Raw genomic sequence first — 24,209 nt, 5'->3', positions numbered from 1 at the left:
GTTTACACTCAGTTGAAACCACTGAGCTAAAAGACATCCTAAATTTCAGAACAATATCCTATTGAACTCAGATTTTCTACAAACATGTTTTGGTCATGTCCAATTTCACGATGAGTAAGATTATGAGTTTTCATGTGCAGCTTTCTGTGCATTAAATGAACAATCTGGTTCAGTGTAAATGAAAATTTACAGTCACAGAGTAGCACAAAAATGTTATTCATTTTAATGTAATGACAAACACAGAGAACTCACAGAGTGTCTTGGGCTTATATAGGACTTCCATCTTTTTTAAAACTATAATGCATTAGATTGAGTATTTTTCAGCAAAAAAAGTTTTAATTTGATATTCAGTATTTCCCTTCTGTTTTTGAATCCAGTGAACTGCCAAGATGAATATTACCTTAATCACACCATTGGGTTGGGAGGGCTCTGACCATTTTAGCAGCAGAGCCCTGCCATTTTCTTTCTTTTCCACAGTGAAGTTGCTCAGGCCACTGGGTGAAGCTTCCAAAGTGCGCACAGATGTCCAGGGGCTTGAAACCTGCCCAGCGTTGTTTACAGCTACGACATGAATATGATATGTTGTGAAAGGTTTCAATCCAAATAAATGAGCCTGATGCTTTGTTCCCTGAAGCAAGAATACAGATGTTTGAGTTAGTTAAAAAAGTAATCAGCATCTGTGGTTTATGTCACTTGCAAAATGAGGCCTCAGCTCTGGGTCACTTCTGACTGCTTTGCAGAACACCCCATCTGGTTACTAAGATTTTTTTTGGTGGTATTTTATGACTGAGCCTCAAAAAGAAATTCTTACAGTTTAAAAAAATTATCTATCATTATGATGGAGCCTTTGGACTGAATTCCTTGGGAGTCCTCCACAGTCTGAATCTCAACTGGGACACAACTTACAGTTCATTCAGAATGTGTCTGAGCTTGCTCAGTGAAATTGGACTCAAGCATGTAAAAACCTGTGGTACACGAGTGATGCCTGCCTCTACAGAAATCTCATACATCTTGTGTGTACATGTGACATTTCATAGGCCTGCTGTCCTGTTCTCTACTCAGGCCGTGGTAATCCTCATAAACAATTTGTGAATCCCACCGGGCTCAGCCAGGGCTGCAAGGACCAGGGCTGACCTGCTGCCACACCAGAGCACAGCTCAGCAGAGGGGTATGCTGGGGATGCAGGCTGATGGACATCAGCCATGGCCAGGAGGGGCCACTGGCATCCCAGCTCACCCCAAACAGCATCTGACACAGACCTGACACTGCTTGGGCAAGGAGAGTCTCAGCAAAAAAACGGATCTAGGCAGGAAGGCAAAACAGCCATGGAATTATTTTGAACAGTCACAAAAGGCACAATGACCAACAAAGAACAAGAGTAACATGTTCCAGTAGGAGACTGTGCAGATGTGTCAGAACAGAGCAGCAAAGAAAAAAGAAGCTCAGCTGATCACTGATATATTTAATCTCATTTTAACTGTACTTTGGCATGAATTATATAGACCATAAGAAAGGGGTTGCAGGAATTCAGTTGCTTTCATGTGCTATAAAGAGCTGAAGTCGATTTCCCTCTGTCAGTAAGTCATATTAAGTTGCTAAATGCTAACATTTCCAATTGTTTAATATTTAAACATTTGTTAAACTATCAGACTCAGAAACAAATTTTAAAGAAATATTAATTTCTTTTTTAAAATATTAAAAGTTAAACCATAAATATTTAAATAGTTATTTCCTCAAAACAATGAGTTAGTCTTTTAGATAAATATAGCACAGCATTTGAATGACCATTATGAATATTAAATCTGAAGATGCCACAAGTACAGATTATAAACATACTTTTCTGATAAATGATTCCTTTTTTCTGTTAAACAGGGCAAACACTAGCAAGATTAATAATGCAAAAAAGTATAATTCTTTGTTAGGAATTCCCAGTCACCACTGCCAAAAAAGCATAAGCTGAAATGCAAATAGCAATCACCTCGAACAGATTATATATAAAAAAGCTCTGGCTGCTGTGGGACATTTAAAGATACCTTTTGTCATAAGAAACATGGAAAGCATGTGGGCTATAAAGCAAAAACATATGTATATTGTCAATAGCAGCACCTGTTCAATTACAGTTTATTTCGGTATGGAGAATTTCATTCAGCCCCTAGATGGCAATACTATCAAACACTTTTTGTAACATGAGTACTTAATGATTAACAACGTGCGTTCAGTCATCCAACATACTCAAGGCAGCCATTAAAAAAATAACAAACCTGATTTCATTATAGATTCTTTTAATAAACATTTATGGCTTAGATCCTTGAAAGTGGAAGCGTTTAAACTGCCATAGCCAAAAAACCTATACAGCCAACTGCAAAATTATGAACTGCAGGTTAAAGAACCACATTTAAATCGAGGCTCATGCTTAGCATAAAAATCTGGCATCAGAAATTATGTTGGCACAAAACATGATTAAAATTAGCTTTACAATTGGATGTAGTCTGTATTAATAGTTTTTACGAGGACAGTTATCTATTAGGTTTTCAAAACAGAACTTTTAAAAGCCTAAAATTTACATTCCATGGTTCGGGGGTGGGGATGGGAGGAAGGGAGCACACAGCATTAAATTACTGCCCCTGAACTGCTACACAGGGCTCTCTGAAGGTACAAACACATTATTAAAAACATCAGACAAAAAGCAATTGCTCTGCTTTTTAATGAGCTGCATCATCGGGTGGGTTTTTGAGACAGCAATGCTACAAAACTCTAGATTTCTATTTTCAAACAGAAAACTGGCATGTTTTTCATCACTCTCTACCATTTTCCCACTAAACCCCAAGATTTAATTATTTACAATCCTCACTACACTTTGAAATGAAACAAGGATAGAGGGATTTCCTTGCCTGCAGTTCATCATGTTCTCTGGAGACTGCTAAACCATTCCTTCCAGGGATGACTTTTATCCCTGGCTCCTACAGATACTTCTTGAAGAGCAAACGGTTTACATGTATTTTTGTTTTGTTTGGTTTTGAAGTAAGCTCAGGGGACGTACTCCCAGAATAGAGCCATGCTTTCTCCCCCTGCACTGCTGCCATTGCCAGCTGTGAATTTGATCAGCTCAAAGGCTGATGCTGAAAAGAGTATGGATGGCAGACTTGGTGATTCATTTTAAGAATCACTTTATGTCCTCCCATGACATTTTCAGCATAGAAATACTGTCCTGCTGCAATGGTCAAATATAAATTGTAAAATATACTTTGCACTGATAGCACTGTAACTTTGGATTCAGTGGGCAATGACACAGCCTTAAACAGGCGCAGGAACAAAATCATTGTCTGGAATATTCTCCCAGTCTTCCTCTGCAAAGCCATAAACTCATGTTTCCCATGTTTACATGTGCTAACAGTCCAGACTTCATTCACCATTAAAAGAAAGCCAACAAAATAAAATTTTAATGTTAACATTAAGATATTCATAGACTGGCCAAATCCAGTGGACTTCAAGCCCATGCCCTTCCTTCTCTGTCCCTAACTGTGAAGCATTCACACACCATCAGTCATTAAATTAAGAATATTCCAGCAAACATTTAAGTGTGTACAGTCTCACATTCCTCCTCTGTGGCCCTTTCATTCTTTCCATGTAAACATTTCAGAAATGGACACCTGACAGAGGAAGGAGGTTGTGACAAGCCGTTGTGACCTGATCCCACCCTGTAGCCCAGAGCGCAGCCTTTGGCACAGTCCTTGCATTTGGTAGCCTGGTCTTGTCCCCTGGTACAGCTCTAGCAGCACTGCTACTCCAGGCAGGACCTTTGGTTTTGCTCTGTAAAGTGCTTCACATACTGCCAGTGGCAGCACAAGCTGTTAACCGCAACAAATACACTCCTCCACTAATTCCACTCTTCTCACTGTAAATGAGGATGAAAGTTATTTAAAATAAAACCTTGTTTTAACACATTTTTCCAAACATAAAATGAGAGAACATGAATCATGAATAATGCATTCACCAAGATTTGCTTCAGATTGCCTTTTTTGTTTGTTTATTTTTTAATTCATGAACACAGAAGTCACTAAAGTCTGGAAACAAATTAGCATAGTCTTTCATGCCGTTCAAAGGTAGCAGCATCCATAATGCAAGGTGCTGCCTTCCTCGCTACCTCGTGGTCCTCCTCCCAGTCACGGGCAAGGCTGTGCAGCCTTCAAGGGCCTGATGATTTTACACTGTCTACTGTGATTGCTTTTGACTACTTGAAGTGCCCCTCAGGTGGCAACAGGGTCAAGAGGTCTTTGTAGGTTGAAAATGATCAAAAATTAGCATTGATCTGTAGCTGTCAATAATACTCTGCACGGGTGGACTCCCTGCACAAATGTTTCAACTGCATACAACTACACAACCTAGTCATCTTTGAATCAATCGATCTGATGAAGCAGCACTTCCAGGGGTGTCACTCTGGGCTTTTCCTCTTCTTTCAAGGCAGGCCAGCTTACTCAGTTGCCTAGGTCTCAGGGAATGAGTTCAAACTGTGACAGACAAATCAGAAGATCTCTGAACCACTGAAGAGCTGCCCAACAGGCAGTTTGAGTATCTGTCCCTTCTTCAGGGGTAATCATCAAAGCTCAGCAAGTCATCACCAGTCATGTTAAGGTTATGCTCTGATTTCTTCTCCCTCCCTATCTTCTCTTTGTACCATAATCTCTACTTGGCAGGTATCTTGAATAGCTGAATAAAAAGCTAGCTCATTCTTTCTGTAGCCTCTAACTAAACCCAGTGGCATCAGACACTATCACACTGCTAACTGTAGTAGTGGCACAAGGATCCAAACCAGCTCTTTCATAACCCATGGACATAAACAATGGGAAGGCAGTTCAGTAGAACATCCATCCCCTTGTCTAGAGGCAGAGATGAGGAACTCTCCCTGGACAAGGGAGGAGAAAGCTATGGTCTCATGACAGCCAAAACATCAATCCAACCACTGTCTGACTAAAATTTTCAAATTTTCCATCAAGGAAGTCAAATAGATTCCTCCACACATGACAGAAGCAAGGGGGAATGCTTGGGACTTTATACTCAGTTTATCCTCACCTTTGTCATTATTGTCTTATCCAGCTCCCTGTCTAATCCAGACTCTTTGCCATTTTCTGCAAAGCACTGGGAGCACTTCTACCTTGACTCTGATGTTCACTCTTATTTCCCAGACAATTCTTAGCCCCTGCCTTCACTTTAAACATTACACTGAGCTCATATTCACATGCAAACACTAACTTGTCCTTTGGGCTGCCTTCCTCCTCAGGCTTATATCATGCACACTGTGTCTTTTCCATTTAAAAAATCTACTCTATTCCTAAAGCCTTATGCTCAGATTCACAAGGATATAACTTATGGATACACAGGTAATCTATGAGTCTATTCCTGGAGCAGTGCGGACTGGAATATAAATTATTCCCATGGTAGTACTGAAAAATCTTAAAGGTTAGTCAAACAGAAACCAACATGTTATTCATTTAACCAGAAATAATCTTGCCTACAGGTAACCAGAATTTCTATTTTTACAAGAAATTGATGTTGCACTAATTATTTTTCTTCCAGTTTGTATAAAAAAAAAATAAATTAGATTTTTCATTAATTTTTTTGTAAATTTCACTCTTCAAATTTTAAATTTTAAGAACTTTGCATCTCATTTCAGAATTTTAAAATTGCCTTTCAACATGTATATTTAATTTTAAATAATGACTTGATTATTTGATATGACCAAACAGGTTTTCAGTAGCAGCAAAACATACAAAGGTAATAATTTTTATGTTAAATAAAAACCCAAAGAATAAAACTAGACAAATGTTTAAATAATATTTTTAAGTTCGTGAATTCAGATAGTCCTTTATTAAACCTGAAATAATTTTTAAACATTTTTTGCCCAGGGAATGTTCATCCAAATTGTCTTTTGTTGGGATGAAAGGACACTCCTCCTTTCCCAGCCCAGAGATGGATCGATGTAGTCTTTTCTTCTACAGTGGCTAGGAAATGACATTCAAAAATTCATTATCTTTGAGTCTGCTTTTCTATAAATAAATATAGGAAATTTCAGTTTAAAAGGGATTAGAATAAATTCAACCCACAAAGTAAAGCACATAAATGGCTTCTTATTAAAACATAAACATTGATTACATGAGCATAAAAATATTCTTTCCTTGAGATTCCTGGCAAAATGATGCTGTCTCTTTTTTTCAACTTTAAGAATGTTCTTGTACTTTATTTTTGAGACAAACTGAGTTTTGCCATCAACACTAGAGAACACAACTTTTCTCTCCTCCGTGACCCAATGTTCTTATCCTTTCCTAACAGCACCATTCTAAGCAGCATTTTCAATAAAAACCCTAATCTGCACACCCAGCTTCACTTGCCACATAACTGAATCATTTCCTGTGCCAACTGTCCTACATGGGCTTGTGGACTGTACCAGGAAGAAACCTTTAAAAACAGCAGTAATCTAAATTCAGAATAACCTGCAAATAACAACACTTAATAACTAATAGAAAATTACTACATTGCCATTCATTTTCCTCCTTCCTGTCAGGGCATGTGAATTGCATGTAGCTGAATCTGTCTCGTGGAGTTGTTGCCTATTTTCACAGTAGACAGTTTTCTTTGGCACACCTGGGACCTGCTGCAGTCTCACCATGCATCTGAATCCCCAGCTCTGACTTGAAAGCAAAGCAACACAAAGAAAACTAGGATGGATTGCACATTAAAATAAAATCAAATAAAATCAAATTGGCCTTTGGGTAGCAGTACACTTTTAAAACACCAATGATGTTGCACTTTTGATGGTAAAACCTTAAAAAAACCTCTTTGGGCAAAGTCAACATTGTTATTTCAGTGAGATCCTCTCCTCTCCTCTCCTCTCCTCTCCTCTCCTCTCCTCTCCTCTCCTCTCCTCTCCTCTCCTCTCCTCTCCTCTCCTCTCCTCTCCTCTCCTCTCCTCTCCTCTCCTCTCCTCTCCTCTCCTCTCCTCTCCTCTCCTCTCCTCTCCTCTCCTCTCCTCTCCTCTCCTCTCCTCTCCTCTCCTCTCCTCTCCTCTCCTCTCCTCTCCTCTCCTCTCCTCTCCTCTCCTCTCCTCTCCTCTCCTCTCCTCTCTCCTCTCCTCTTTTTTACTTTTCTCTTATTTTCTCTTTTCTTTCATAGTTATTTCTTTAAAAATGCATCAAACATCACCAAATGGCACCTTCTCAAAAACTTATTTCCATCTGTATTTGTCTAATTTCTACTAAGAAATATTGAAACCCAAAAAAAGATGTCTCTTTCTGCATGACTAAATAAATCAAATAAACCAAAATATCAATGACATGACATTCCACTATAGGCACCATCTAGAGGACGATGTCAACATGTTTTCCTAACATTAATATTTTATCTCTAACAACACTCACAAGACCTACTGTATAATAAACCATAGTTTTTTGCCTTATTTTGTCCCCCATATTTTTCCACTTTAAAGCATGTTTATTACTCCTCACAGTTAGAAAGTGAGGTAGAAGGAAAGAAGCAGCTCTTTTTAAAAACTGGATAGATGATGGGACAGTTTCCCATAAACTTTGGGTTTACTCAGTTCAAAGCTGAGATCACTACTTATCCCAAATGGTACTTTTTCATTCAATAATCATGTTGAATATGAACAACTAGACTAAGTTCTCTTTAAAACAGGACAGCTACATCTGAAAGAAAAATAATAGTACTATTTGAGGCAAAATAGAGCATAAGATACTTGAATCACAACATAAACCAGTTATGTGTCACCCTTGGAAAAATGTGCATATCTTGTATGTCCTGATCTTTAGCTGAGTGGGGTGTGCTTTGTGGAGAGCTGGTGGGAGTGAGAAAGGAGAGAGCAGCTTCATCAGCAAAGACTTCATGGAATGTAAAGTGCAGCTCGATATTAAAGCAATGTCGAACCCTACAGAATTGAGCTGGGAGACTTGTGTGCCATTCCAAACTCACCCACCACATAATGGGGAATCTGCATAAACACATCAAGGTAGTGCAGAACTTGCAATTGCCTCCAGTCACAAGGGGAATAGGAATGAAGCATCTTTCAGGTGGAGCTTTATAATCTGGGGTAGAAACACATCTTCAGGGAAGGTAAAAAACAGCAAAGTCAAGCACACAAAGCCTGGTTGGAGTTTGTGCCTCTTCATTACTAGGTGCACTCATCCAGCTGAACTCCAACATTATGTTTAACATAAGTACCACATGCAGTGCTCCTGACGGGCAATGACTTTCCATCCACTATTTGTTAACATTTAGGAGTGGGGTTTCTCTCATGAATTTATTCCATAGTCTGTAGATGTGGCAAGAGAAAAGAACAAAAAGCCAGTGCTGCCGTCAAACAGCAGCTAGAGCCTAAGGGCTCAAACCTGCAAATGGTAGGGGGTACATCCTTAATATGGAGCATTAGGGGGTTAATGTTATATTTTTTCCTAATGCCATAAACTGTATTTTCCATTTGATATTTTGGCTGATGGCCAGAATCAGAACAAACAAAATCTGGACTGCCAAATCAGTCTTCTTAGTCTCATTTTTTTTTTCCCCTAATACTTTCCAGAGTGGTAGGAGCTTTACAAACCAATGTCATAAAACCATGAATGTTTTTTTCAATCCATAAAAATGGGTAATTTATGTCTATGAACTTCTTAGCTCAAGGTATCTTATGGCAATCAGTCTTTCTTTGTTGCACAAAGAATGTGCTTTTGTCATGACCAAATATCTTGTCTTTTGGTTTTATTTGAAGTTTTGTTTTACATGAATTCACATTGCCCCTATTACATTTTTGATTTCAAATATGTGTGCTATGAGACACCTTCTTCATCTCCTTCCAAATAAAATCATGTATGATAATATGAGAAAAATTAACTCTGAATTCACTAAAACACTCTTTTCTCTCTATCTTAAAATGACCTGAGTGCAGTATCTCAAAATTTCTATTTTCTGCAAAATTTGAAAAAGAGACTTTGGCTGTAGTTTTGATGAATTGAAGATAGAGAGGAAAGACTCCTTGGTTCTCCTCTATGAAAGCAATTATTTTCAATTTTTGCCTTTGCACAGCTCAAAAGCTGTAACAGGGAAAAGGAAAGGTAAAGAGAAAAGAAGAGTTTGAAGAAAATCTTTAAGGGGACTTATACAAGGGCAGTCTGAATCTTAACACAGATTGCAAGTGAACTCCCACATCAGGTTTCCTTTAAAATGCCACTGAATGTCAGTTGTGCTCCATAAAATCAGGACTTTGCAGTTATATGTGACTTTTCATCATAGGATCTCATCATGTTACGAACATAAATTAATTAAGTCTCAGGATATCCCCCTGTGTTCCTGTGTGCAGCTTCAGGAAACGATAGTTATTAGTTTAGATCCCATTTTACACAGGTACAATAGATATGTCATATTATTGTTAAATGCAAGCTTAGTTTATTCCCTTTTCTCAATCATTTTGAGTCCTTGTCTCTCTCACCCAATACATGCAAAAAAAAGAGCAGTTCTAACTGCTGCTAAGTAGAGGAAGATAGCACAGCCTCCAGGCAATTCACAGCTTTAAATCCCTGCTTTCTGCCAACACAATGGGAAATAAAAGCAGCATTTTAAAGGAGACTAAAAGGTTTTTACTTCCTATTTTTTATTCCTTTTTCTCTGCCCTGTACTGAACAGTCCTAGCTCTTCATGCAAACTTTGCCTGCTCTGTATGTAATCACTTCTGAGAGACATTAAAAGGTAGAGCACAAACAATTTACTTGGAGCTACATTATAAAAGCCAAAGTTTAGTCTGAGTATGTGACTGAACTTAAAATGTCACCTTTAAAATGAACTGGGTATTTAAAAAAAAATGAAGGGCCAAAAAGTACAAAACCCAATTTCTCAAAAGGCTTTTTATTCACCAGGTTTTCCATTCCTTTCCTCAATGCTTTATTCTTTCTACATGAAGATAGCTGCTCTCCAAGCAGAGACTGGCTGAAAGTGTAGGAAAGTATGTAGGTAGCCATCTGGGAAAGGTGCAGTCCAATTATGCCAGTATAAGCCAGGGAAAAAGGATTTGCTCTGCACATTTTTGTACAGAGTAGGCACCAGGAGAAGGCCAGAAGCACTCAGTGTTAATGCAGGGAGGGATGACTTCTCTCTTTTGTGTGTCTGGAGGGAAGTTTAAACTATTTTCTGAATATTAGCAGGGGATATTGATCAGACACACATTTAACTGCACACTCAGAGACATATTCCTCAGCAAAGCACAGCTTCCCATCAAAGTACTGAGAGGTTGAGCTGAGATCTGACACTTTCCTTACAGATCTTTATGGGATGTTCCCCTAGTTTTGGAATAGGGGATCCCTGCCCCTTCTGGTTGTATGAGCTTGTGAAGTGCCTCAATGAGTAGCCTGAAAAGTCCCCATGGTAAAAAGGATGGTAAAAAGGAACACAGATCTTTGTTTTCTCATTGCAGCTGCCATTGGACTGCCCTGTTGATGAAAATAAGAATGTCCAAAAAAGAACAAGTTCTGTATTTCTGTGTCCCTTAGCAGCTGTGTCTTGCCATATGAAGGCTCGGAATCAACTCCATATTGCGGAAAGGTTTGAAAAGAAGACAAGGAAAAAGAGTGGTAATGGAGTTTGGTAGAATAACTGGAAGAGAATCTACTTTCAGGTTTAAAGTCTTGAAACCAAGTAAGCCAAAATGAACGTGTATGCATGTACATCCAGATCCTCTTAGGAGCACATGGGTACAATTCCCTCCACTTTAAGCTTACAGGGTGCACTGTTGGAGAGACACTCACCTTGACACAGCAGATGAAGCTGTGTCTGCAGACTGCCCATTCCCATTTTCTATGCTGTCAGGTGAACACTGAATTCATATACATACACACAGAAAAGCAGACAGCTATGTCTCCTGCAGTGGGAACAAGGAAAACAGCGAGCTAAGCTTCACTTTGAAGTGTTAATGCCTAAATAAAACAGAGACTTTCGTCATGTCCATTCATTAGTCCCTCCTACTGTGGGTTGGGCTTCTCAGTGCAAAGCTCCTGCCAAAAGAGAAGAGTCTGAGCTGTTTGTGGCTTTCACCAGCCAGATGGATTAGTTAGGGAAGAGGTGAAATATGAAAATACTGAAATATTACTTGAAAACTCAAGCATAACAATTTTAGTTTGGATTCTGTATTTTCCTTGGACACTTAAGTTACTTGAGGAATTAAAATAGATCACATAAACTTAGTAAAGAACATACTGTGCTGATTTCTGAATTGAACATGTCTTTTCAGCCCATTATCGACTCCAGCATATTAACTTGTAAATCCACTAGTTTCACTGTCTCATCTATTGATTAACTGCATGTATGCATGTTATAAATGAGCAATCCAAAGAGAAATTACTGCAATTTAGTCATTTTGGGACAGACTTGCAGAAGTATTTAAGTGCCCAAATATGAGGATAGGCACTCTGGGAAAGAGTCACAATGTTCTCCTACATTCTGACCCAAATCTTGTGTGGCTACTGTCCTCAGTTCCTCCCTACACTCTGCACAGAGGGAAGGAGGTCTCTCCAAAGGGAATGTCTGCTGTTAAAGCTTAATCTCTGTTTTGAATAGCCTGTTGGAGAAACCGTGCTCTTTCTCATGACAGATTAGACAGACTAGCCTACATGTGCCATCCCAAGTACATAGAATTCACAGCTGTAGTTTTTTTATTTCTTAAATTCACTTAAGACTCAAAGAGAAATATAGGCAGCAACAACATTTTCAATCAGCACACAGCAACAGACCATATAGGTCTACTCTTTCTTGTTTCTTAAAACAAAACACAAAACCATTCATAGCTTCAGAAGTTGAATTGCAGCAGTTTCAAAAGACTTCTAAATCAATGTAAGCTTCCATTTGCCTTTTCAAGGATGCTGGATCAGGGTCTTCATAAGCAGAAGAAGAAAACTGCATGGTGAATGCAGAGGGCGTCCAACCAGAGCAGGGATTTGCTTTAGTTAATCTGAAGAAAATGTCTATTTAGTTAATACTGAAGCAAACATCTTCCTGATTTCCATGCACAGGCCAGCATGATGGACATGATCTTCAGTATGAGATCATGTTACTCAAGAGCAAAGTGTTACTCAAGTGGTTTAAAATTGCCATTAATACCCTCAAACCAAATATCAATACAGCGGTTTGTTAAAAAAGCAAGTCAAGACGTGATGCTTCTATGCAGGACCAAAAAGAGAAAAACTGCAGCATTGATAAAGATCTCTATTTCTGAGACAAATTTTTGTCTCAAAAATACCTTATTTTAAAAGCTACATGTTCTCAACTCTGTTTTTTCTCAAAAAAACCCAGTACTGTATTTGACATCAGGGCAACTAGAGCTCAAACTATTTTGTTACCTGGTGAAAAAAGGTGATGTCTTCTTTCCCATTTGCTCTCAGGGTCTCTATTCAGTCTTTTTAGATCTGGACTTCCCAGTAACATTAAGCACAGCACTTAAATAAGTCACTGTCTTAAGCTAAAACTATAGTATAAATCTCATGATCTATTGGTACATCACGGGTCTAGTATTTATTTCTAGCACAGACTAATATTAGACAAAATCTAAGCTCAAGACAATTATCATCTGTCTTGAACCCCTGAAGAGAAAACAATAAAAAATAATTTTATTATACCATAATGACAAGAACAATACTTCATTTGGGAGATGTCTTCTGACTTCTCACTAATTCCTTTTTAAAGCCTGTTGAAATACCAGAGCTCTGCAAAGTTTCATTCATTTTGTTTGTGCAGTTTCCTTTATAGCAAAAATACAGAAAATGTATTACTGCAAGGAGTTCACTTCCCTCACTCTCTTGCAATGTTAAAGGAGCATTTGCAATTCTGATCTTATCTTGGTGTCTTTTTTTGCAGCCACTGGAGTAGCATCCCCACACTCAATGGAATATTTGTCTCACACTAGAAACACTGCTCTGGATCAGAAAAAAATAAATTTATGCATTCAAACCTGCAGGACTTAGAAAAATACTTGGAGCAAAATTCAGAACCAAAACAAGTAATGATTTGGCTATGCCCCAGCACATTAACTAGATCCTGGGACCTCTGTACATCTTCCCACTGTGAATATACTGTTCCTCAGCATCCTTTCGACACACAGACAACACACACTCCAGGGGTCTCACGGGGATGGATCAAACCCCAGCAGTCACATTGTTGCTATCTTAGGGTGGTGTGGACAAAGAACTATTTAGAAGACAAACATGCTACCATAAAAGAGCAAGGTGGAACAGCCACAGATTAGTTCAAGGAAGGCTGCAAAGTGAAAGGGCTTGAGGATATTGTACTGCAGGTCCAGCTGCTGCCCTTGAACCAGTCACATTAAGTGAACATCTACATGGCTGTCTCCCAAAGTTTTGCATGTGTAGCCACACAGCCCCCATTAATACAAGACCTTTAAAGGACATTACTTGACTGAAGCAGAGTCCTGCCAAGACTCTCAGAATATCTGGAAACAGAAACAAGTTCCTAACAAAAATCTGAAAAACACAGAAGTTACTTTCTACTAGACCCTCAGGATGGAAATTCCTGCTTCCTATATCATCATAGTCTCAAACCGTGCTCTTAGGAAGGAAGGCTGGTAAAGGGACAAGAAGGGAGGAAGGAATAGTTTCCAGAGTTTGGATTGTAGGAGTAGAGCAGCCTAAAGGTGCCAGAGGTGTAACAGGTGACATTTGATATCCTAAAATCTGTAACATGGTATCTACTAATATGGTAAGAAAGATTTCTTTGAATCCACCAGCAACTTTGGCAGCAAGCCCTCCACTTCGTGGGTAGAAATCTTCTTTCCATGGTCATAGTTTTCCTTGGCATTCATAAAGCAGTTCAACAAGCATATCCTTTCCAAATCATCTGGCCTGTCAGATGCTGATGGAGGGACATCTGTACCAATCTCTCTCTTTCTTTGAAGACCATTCTTTAAAAAAATGCTAAAGAAACAGACTTGAGAATACAATATAGTTTTTGCAGCTAAACAATAAAATCCATCTGTCATGGGTCCTTGTGAGTGCAGTATTAATACACTTGCATGCTCCAGATTCCATTTGTCATGCATTCCTGTAACTTTGGTCAGATAAAAAGTTCAAGGTGCTGAGAGAATTATTTATGTTTTATGAGGGGATAAACTCATAAATCAGACTTTGTTTCCTCATAATAGAGATTATATATGTAAACTACTCCCAGACATTGCAGATAAGTTTTCAGACCATCCTCACAATTTTTCTGTTTCTGTTTCTTTGAAAATCAACCAACCAACCAACCAACCAACCAACCAACCAACCACGAATTATTTACGTTTGGATGTTTTCATTTGTGATTGTACCAGTACTGAGAAGCAAGAAGGACAAATATAAAGACCGCTGTGAACTTTATTGCATCTGATTAACTGCCTAGTTTGGGCTCAATTTAAATTTGTCAAGACTAGAAGTCCCCTGTCATCTTTTCCCTGCTCCACACACAAATGAGATCTCCACACAATTCAGAAACTGTGCTAGGTCTGAAGACAAATACCAGAGCTGCCTGTTAGCTCCTTCACCAGCCAGCCAGCCCAGACAGCTAACTCACAATCTCCCTTCCCTTGTCTCTCCGACATTGCTCAGTTGTGCTTTCAACGTTGTCAAAACGCATTTTGGCTGGCCTGAAGATCCGGCAGGAACTGGGTGCCCTTGCAAGGGTGTGGAAGTTCCTGCCTTTGAATTGGCACAGGAGGGGGGAGCAGCAGCTCTGCTGGCACAGCAGACCCAGAGTGATGAGGGCAAAGGGAGGCAGGGGTGGCAGCAGTGGGGCTCAGGACCCCCTGGTTTCCAGCACCCTCTGGGGAAGAGACAGCTTCAAGTGCACATTCCCTGAACCACTGATGTGCACCCAGGTAGCCTCACCCCAAGCAGGGAACAGGGCTGTGCTAGGCTAATTTACCAAAAGGTCTGGCATATATGAATTATCAATATCTGCATATGATTTAAAGCAGGAGGGATCAAACTCAGTACTCCAAACAGCATATATTATAAACTTCTGGGATTTTTCCTCTTTGAACGGCCTTTACAAACTTAGTAGCTGTATGACTGTTTTTGAAATGAAATCATATTGGCTAATTTTTCAATTTATACATTTACAATTTAATTCCCACATTGTACGATGAATCACCGGAATCAATTAGTAATGCACCTGCTGACTGGATAACTACTTTCACTTTGTTTTTTGTTTTTCAGCTATTTTTGATAAACTAATTTTTAAGACTGCCAACTCTGCTAGTAAAATCTCACAGAGCTTTTGAGCTTTGAAACCATTTAAATACACTGCAATTTTCCCAACAATCTGAAAAACAACAGAAAGTCCCATTATAATCCAAAAGAATAAAAAGAATGCTGCACTTTGAAATGAGAGCCACATTTTGGATTCCTTTTTCATACCCAGTTAACTTTATATACAGTTACTGTACAATGTGATAGTAAATTCATACCCCTATATTGTCACCTATTCGGAATGCATTGTAGTATTCAGGGGATTTTTCTGTTTCTAAAAGCTCCATCACAGCCTGTGTGAGAATTGGAATAAATAAGCAGCCACATTTTCCCATACTGGAAAAGTTCCAGAAGGGAAAGGGCTCTTGACAAAGCTTAAGGAGTTTTCAAGACACTTTCTATTTCCATACTCGTTCTTTTGTATGCTAGGTTGCCTGCCATTATGTTTATGTAATTCTGACAGTGTTCTTAATGACACACTAACAGATTGTAAAACACGCTGCTGGCATTTACTTGTTTTTTATATTTTTAAAACAATGTCCTTCATGTAACAGTAGTTAAGCGCGGCAGAAGGACATCATTAGAGCCATGGTTAAACTGTAATTTACACCATTAGGAAGGCAGGAGCAATTTTTATTGCCTGGCAATTTTCTTGCTGAAATATTTGGACCATATGGCTCAATTTGTGTAATAACCTTAATTTCAGCACCCTTCAGGTCTGCCTCCATCTCCTACGGAATGGTAAAATGCGGTTTAGCAGAAAAGGCAACTGTCTATACTTAGAGAGTTGAGATTAATAACATGTCACGTCCTGTTTTTGGTGAAGGAATTCGAACAGCAGCCAGATGGTATCTCTACAAATAACTGTCAGGGGTCTTGATCTAATCAATACAATGTATTAATACATCTCCCTTCGCTGCTTCTCGAGGGGCTAGCATGCAACATCTGGAAAGATTGGGGGGACCGCCAAGTAGAAAGCTGATCCTTTTCAGAATCAAACTGAGCCCAATTAATTTTTCATGTATACTTGATAACTGTTTCATAATGAGCTATGCGTCTTGACGGAGTTAGGGTTGGCGGCATGAGCGGCTTGTGCTTCCTATCCCCATTCAGTCCACTCACAGAAACCAACCCATTAATCAAACTATCTGGCATAAAACTGAAATCTCAGCTCAGCAAGAGATCAATAACCATCCTTAAAAAAAATCCCCACAACCAGAACAACAATAAAGACCCCACCACAGAAAAGGGTTTAGTGGGCAAAAGTATCCAGGCATGACATTAGTAATTACTTTAAGAAAAACCAAAACTCAGAGCCATACGGACCTGACAGGCACCTAAACCAAAGAATTTAATATTAGCTTCCTGTCAAAAAGTAACATTTAAGTCCATTAAAAATACACTGCCATTCTGCTTTCTAGATACAGAGGCCATCTGGCCCCTATTCACCATAATTGCTATTACAGTCTCAAAAATAATATTTATATAATGCTGTAAATTAACAGACGGACACCCATTCCCACTCCCAAAGAGCTTTCTGTTAATAAACTCATCTTCTAGCACCATGCGGATATTAGGGTCTTGCTCCCTAAAGAAAGAGGGGGTAAGATTATGGGTAAGATTATACATGCATTCCAGGGCTTTTTGTAAAGTCTGAAAAGAGAAGAGAGAGAGGTCACTTGGCAGGCAGAAAATGGGAAACTGCAGCAAGCATCGGGGAGATGAGCTTGAATGAGGCTGTGAAGCTGAGTGATGGGAATGGATTCAAAAGGGAGCAGTAAAGAGAAAGGACAGGAGGTCAGCTGAGAATACTAAACTTACCTTGCATAGGACACCCCACGGCTGTTTGATGAGAATGACTTTGGTGACTGTAGATCTGGATTAGATTCAAAGGGAGTCCCCAGAGGTATGAGGCCCTATGTTATATTACCAATTCCTATGAGTCTTATGGCTTGCTTTTGCTGCCTTTTTTTTTTCTTAAAAAAAAAAGGTAGTATTCTCTGTTCATTAAAATGACGCTTTCCTTGCTAAAATTCCCTATGAAATCTAAGCATGTGACATAACACTTCTCAGCCAATTTGAGTAAAAGACCTTATCTATGGAGGGAAGTGGGGCTGGAGGGTAGGATGGGGGCTGGGGAGTGGCCTAATTATCAGCTGAAAAATTCCTGTATCTGTAACTGTTGGACATGACCATGGGGATTTTAGGAAGCTGCCCTATGACTTCACCAACAAAAAACGTTATCTTGGAGTTGCCTGATACATCCACTTAAGGACCTTGGTTAAAAAGTGAATTAAAATCAAGTCAAATCCAATTAATCATTTTTAAACTGATATCTAATTTGAAAAACAGCTGCACATATTACCCAACAAATTTTCTGCCTTCTCCTTCTTCATTTTTATTTTCTATTTATATATGAAAAAGCATCTGTAGCTTGCTAAAATGTTGCTTTTTAAAGCTGATTTATTGCATTCACATAACTGGGCCAAAAGGGAAGAATGTCCCCATATTACATCTTCCTAACAAATTATATTTAATAAGATGAAGCTTTATGGGGGTTTATGTTTTGTTTATTTGGTTTTTACAAATTACAAAACATTCTGTCAGTGGTGTTTTTCTACACTGTCTGGTTAGCTTGATCTTATTCTCACAACTGAAATGCAGACACAGGAAAAATCACAGAGAAAAGCATAAATAAAAAACATATATATAAACATATATAGAAAAACAGCATATGGAGCATTTATGCAATCTCATTTTAGTAATCAGCCTTTAAACTTTGTCGGGTGGTCCCCTATTCTCTCATGGCTGCAAGTGCACACACAGTAAAGATTACCACTTCCAGAGTGCTGCCCACCACCATCTTTATGCCAAAGAGTAACAATCTTTTAAACCTGTCAAGCTGCATTATTCTATTGTGTGGGTTAAGAAAGCTGATTAATCAGTGTAAAAATCAACCACCTTCTTTGACTGACACTTATCAGTAGCAGCACACAAGTGGACCTCAGGAAAAAGCAGTCTCATGTGAACAGCTGCAGCCCAAGGACAGTAAATGTCCGTGCCTTAGATGCTCTGAACATTTCATGGTCTGTAGAGTATATTCATGCTCTTAACTAGGTTAGGTGTCTGAAGACAGACATTATAAATATATTTCAAAAGACTTAGTTCTACATATGTTTCACTCATCAAAAAAAGACTATATAATGGGTGAGAAATAGACTTTGCACAAGGAGAAGCCCAAGGATAAAATACACCAGATTTTTCCAAATAGGTAACGAATTTATCTGTAGATGAAACTACCTATTGATCCAGGCACTCTGGTCTAGTCAATCTAGAGTGTGGTTAGGTGTAATCAGACATATCTGTATCAGTGTTTTTACTTCTATCTAGTCCAAAAATTTATTGAAAGACAAAATTGTCAGCTTCATGTAACACACTGAATTAGGGAGAAAACATGAAAGAAAAAAAGAAGTGAAATCAACTTCTTGGCTGTAACCTACACTAATTCAAATCACCAGTTGCCTGACAACATATTAAGTTGCCTCACAGACACCAGACAAACCTTTCCTTCCTAATTCACAAGAATTCTTTCCTTCCTGGCAGAGTTCCAGCAGAGTCTAAAGCTATGCTCCTGCGGCTGCCGGAAACATCCAGGAGACAGTGAAGTGGCCTTGTTTACGGCAAGGATGGTATAAATAGAAGAGCTGAAGCCTCTCTCTTTCTCTCTCACCATTCCCCTCCAGTTCTATTACTACAGTACTCTAAAATATCAAAGTTGTGCAACAATCCATTTCATCCTTTCCGCTCTAATTAGGCAATTCTACATGTCTGTCTTGATAGGTGAGGCTTACTGAAGCACTTAATCAGTTTCTGGAGGGGCATCATAGTGCCAATCCAAATGCTTATTTAGACAGAGCTGTAGTGCCAAAGCCAGCATATTCTGCAGCAGCATGGAAACAACAGAATCTGTGAGACACAGACTGCCTCACACAATTTTTTAAATCAGTCTTCAATGTGAAGAAGCACTTGTCCTGTATTCATCCTGTATAAGCTTAACAGGTCTAGAGATTAAAACATGGAAAGCATTTTACATTACTGGGCTTTCCTGGCAAATAAAACAATTAGAGCAATTCCAGTACAAGCCCTTCCTGAAACTGTGCTAACAAGGCTTTGAATCTTAAAAACTGCATTTAAATCAAACAATCCATTTGCAAACCCATCACATACAGCACACACATTGTAGGTGGGGATCATTTCATTGAAATTAGAAAGCAAATGTCTCTATACATGAGGGGTCACCAGTTGTTGTACATTAAAATCTTTTCACTGTTAGGCATAATTAAAATACTCTAACAGTGGTTTCAGTAATTTAAACATTGCAGTATTGTTGTAATATTTTTCTAGGCTTCAAGAGTTCACAATTGTTTGGTCCAATCAAATCTGGGAACACTGGAGAAGTTATCACCCATCAAGGTAATTACTTTCAAGTTGAAATAATTACTCCATCAATGTTAATGGTCTTTCAACTTCAATAAAGCACTCACCTGCCGATAATCACAGCTAACCTCTTGCTCTCATGCAATTCCCTCTCTATTTAGCAGGTTATATTACAGCCGTTAGAGTGGTCACTTGTCCTGAACAGCTGCTGAATTTCACTTTGATCGTCTGTGAACCATAAAAAAATTAGTCATCTGTGTATGATTTCCCCTAACCCAGAAGCCCTTGCAGAGCTAAGGAGATGATCTTTTGGCTGCATTAGGGCACTGCTGAGCAGCCATCTTGTTTCTGGTGGTGGCCACTTTCCACTGCCTAGCAGCAGTACAGTAGCCTAATTAACTTTTGCCCTCCACTGCCGTTTACAGCTTTCACTCATTGCTAAGTAGTACATCTTCTGAATTTATGGCATGTACAGGGATTCCTTCACTTACACTCATCCTCTTTTCTTAGGGTGCACTCAATTTCCCAGTCATCTGCAATAGGCATGTACAAAAAAGTTTCACCAGTGTCTCTCCTTGGCATATTTTTTTATTATTCTTGTGGTTAAAATCTTCATTACTTCTATGAGAATGTTGCCATGTACAGTACTAAATACTGCATTACTGAATAGTCTGTACAAGGAAGTTAATAACTGTGTGTATCTCATCTCCACTGCTGTCAAATGTTCACAGGTCTATATGAGGAAATAGAAGTGAAGGACTACACATGAATGTATTATGTATTTTTAAATGTTATTAATAGAAAGCAACTAACTCTGGATGCATGATTCCAGATATCTGTAAAATCCTGCATAGGAGGCATTAATATATGGCAGTACTGACCACTCAAAAATATTTCTGATATATTATTTTTTATATGGACATTTTTAAAAAGTCAACTATACTAAATATTCAGTTTATTTTTCATGAAAATTCTGTCTGCTTATAAGCACACAATCATGCTAGCCAATGCGTCATCCTCCTACCAAAGTCTTTATTACTGCTACTCTGCAATATGTCTACAGATTTCCCTGTCACAGCACCTGCCAAGAGAAGCTTGGCCAGTGCAGTTATATACCATCTCCCCAAATAATGCAAGGGAAGCCAATATGTGTTCTCAACTGTTAGCACAGCTGCATCCAAACCAGAGGCTTCGCTGGGGGAGTGATAGCAGCTAAGAGACGTATTAATTTTTTTCACCCCAAGCTGGCATGGTTATGCAAAAAAAAAAAAAAGCCTTTAAGGATAAGTTTGGCCTGAGAGCTTCACATTGCAAAACACATTGTGAGAAAATCTATGCAGAGGTGCAGGATTTCCCAGGAATAAGACCTATAATGCTTACACCTACCTCTTGCAGCCTCTAAAAAGCATGTTGCACTTTGATCTACACTTGGCTAAAGTGAATTTAACACACTGAGACCTTGATTCTACATAATAATAATTGGTGGGCAATGAGCACAACAGGCAGTTTTCCTTTTTAAGCCTCTGGATGCTTTTCTTTCTCCAAGTGTTTTTGAACAGCTACATATTTTTATGGTTTTTTACTCATCTTCTTGGCATTGAATTCTCCTGCTCCCAATAAACAACCAAACACTTGATATAATTGTCATGGGAAAAACAGCATTACAGACCCACAAAATGTCTATCAAGAAATGTCCAAACCTACCCACAGTTCTGCCTCACAGCAACATTTGGAATACAGCAGTTAAAGAGCTGTGATGTTTTGATGACATCTGGCAGGCACTCATTGGCTTTATAATGAAATCAGCTGTGTTCTGGGTTCTGTGTTAACAGGCTTAAGTCCTAAGTTCACAAGAGAAACTTGCTTTGACAATCTAGCCACTTTATGCAGATTTCTGTAAATGAGAACCTACTGAAAATCCACTCCCCTATAAACACATCTGTCTCATGCTCATGCTTTCAAGACACTAAATATGATTCCTGCTTTAGAGGGTTAAAATGAACTGCAAAGACATTGCGGGAGACACTTGTGCTGCTGCAACCAGCCTTGACTTGACTTTGCTCTGCAAATAAACCAGCATGTCAGTTTAACTCACTGTCACCTAACATCACTACCTTCCTGGTCAAACAAGCTAAGGAAATGGGTGACACTGCTCTCTAACTGTGAAGAATCAAAATGGCTCATGTGTATGTCACTTGCTTCTAACTGTGCAGGACACCCTCCTTTCATTTCAGAGGTAGCAGCTTTTGCTCTGAGAATTGAGTTCCACAGGTAGCGTAAAATTTTAAGGGGTCAGTGACAACCTTCAGGTACCAGACAGCCATACCTTTGACATATTAACTGAAATATGTCTTAATGGGGAGTAAATAGCTGGATTTGAGGGAAGTATAGTGGATAAGTCCGTTAAATTGTTTGAAAACCCAGAAGATGCTTTTCATTTGTCTCTGAAATGGATGGAAAATAAGCTGTTATATAAGAACAGTCTGCAGGGACATTAGCAAAAGTTTAATTTGTATCCTGCAGTGTCACAAGGATAGTATTTCTCCTCTAAGTTTTGGTCAAGCTTTATGTCCTGGGGCAGGCAACCAGGGTGTAACCGACAAGCGCAAGGGTGGGATCAGCCACCGAGATTCTAGCACTATTTTTTTTTCTGAAATAATTCAATGGGATAAGAATGGAGTCTAACAGATTAAATAAAGGACCAAACTCATTGCTTTCTTAATACTTTAAGTCTTACTTGTAACATGGAAGCTTGTGAGAAAGAATGACTAATGGCATATCCCATGAGGGAGCTCCAACAGAGATGCTTTAGGAGATTAAATGATTTAGTCTAGTACCCATGAAGGCTATATTTTAAAGGGGCAGAAGTTTAATTATTGGAATTCTAGTTCCTTCGATAAAATTACATTTTAATTAAAGTATATAATTCACAAAGCTAAAGTTAAGGGTATATCAGCAATTTCGTGATAAAATTCTATTTTTAAGTATTCCCAACTTTGAAAATTGGGGTCCAGGTTTTTGCCTGCTGGGATAACTGACCTAACCTCCTGCAGATATCTTTGATAACATGACTCCATGCACTTTATGTCCGTATCTTTGATTCAAAGCTTTAGCTGTTCTGCTATATTCAGAAGAGGTAGGATTCAGATCTCAGATCCTTGGTATAAATCAGCAACAATTCTACTCAGTTAATGCAGCTACAACAGCTTAAAGTAAGTGCAACTGATGGAGGAGATGTGCAAAAAAATTTGTCCCCAAAGGGTAGAGTAATATTTTAAATAAAAATGGGTAGCAAATACTATAATTGACCCATGTTCAAGACAAAGGACAGTAGAAAAACCATATGAGCCAGCTTTGCTGCAATGCTAGTAGAACAGCTATACATATGCTGCCAGAATGTAATTTTGATTCAGGATAGTGTTTGGGAAAAATAAAGGATTTTGGAGCCAGGAAAATACTAATTCAGTAAATAATAACTTGTTAATCTAAAAGGCTTTTAACTGATGCTGTTAAACAAACACACTGTAGCAACATTATTTAAAATACCATTTTGGTAGGCTTTATTGCCCACAGTACAACCATCTTGGACATTTTCTGTTGTTGTTGGCATGCTTAGAAGACATTGCAATGCATGACCAGCCAGGTCAATTCTGATGCTCAGAACACATTGCATGCTGCTGAAGCAGAGTAGTAGGAGCAGCCCTGGTTTTCACTAGTTTCAAAATCTTAGGTGCATCATCACAGCTATGACGGTGGTAATTTTTCTTAAAAGCAGTTAAGGCAGCTAAGTACCAAAGTGCCACTGAACTTTATAATCCCAAACTACTTTTTTTAAGCCTGGCATGCTGTGCAATGTGAATGCAACTGCTTCAGAAGGCAAAAGTATATTATTCCTGTAACTCAGTTCAGAAACTGTTCTCCTTTTCAGAAAAAAAATATTACAAACTTAATCCATTTAGGAAGCTAGATACAAAACTGGTCTGAAACCCTGTGATCAAGGGTATGTAAGATTACCAAGCTGGAAACTTCTTCCATTGTGTCATATGGAGATTTGTCTGAGGAAGTTACTCAAAGATTACTATTGGGTATTCCAGAGAAAGCTTTTTGGGATCTTACATGAATTGCCAACCACATACTTCAAAACTGGGATAATAAAGAATTTAGGGGATTTCTGGTGTTATTTAATACTACCATGGACTATGAAGATTCCAAGTTTATGAACTTGAGGTGGCACTGCTGAGGAAACTGAACTTTATTACCTTAAACTTTTAAACTCCTTAAACCTCCTTAAACTTTTAAAATTTCTTTTCAGAAGACAACCAAGTACACAAGCTGTCCTAATATACAACAGTTTAGTCCAACCTGTCTTGCAATAGAAAGATTAGAATGCAATATACAGGGGGGAGGAACAGGGATAAATGCACAAAACACAACCATTTCTGTCACTGGTTTACACAATGTTGTTAGTCAGTTCACAAAACAATGTGTTTT

General features: G+C 38.7%; 1 protein-coding gene across 4 annotated transcripts in view; it reads right to left on the bottom strand.

The window, feature by feature from the left end:
* The window catches only part of USH2A (usherin), a 391,511-nt gene that overhangs the window by 31,382 nt on the left and 335,920 nt on the right, over window positions 1-24,209 (bottom strand). For all 4 annotated transcript variants that reach the window (XM_064414216.1, XM_064414218.1, XM_064414217.1 and 1 more), the window contains one exon: window positions 401-628. In XM_064414216.1, the coding sequence (XP_064270286.1) occupies window positions 401-628 (228 nt within the window). The remainder of the gene's footprint in view (window positions 1-400; window positions 629-24,209) is intronic.

This window comes from Passer domesticus, chromosome 3, assembly GCF_036417665.1.
Source record: "Passer domesticus isolate bPasDom1 chromosome 3, bPasDom1.hap1, whole genome shotgun sequence".
Taxonomy (NCBI): domain Eukaryota; kingdom Metazoa; phylum Chordata; class Aves; order Passeriformes; family Passeridae; genus Passer; species Passer domesticus.
This window is presented reverse-complemented; position numbering and strand designations above follow the sequence as displayed.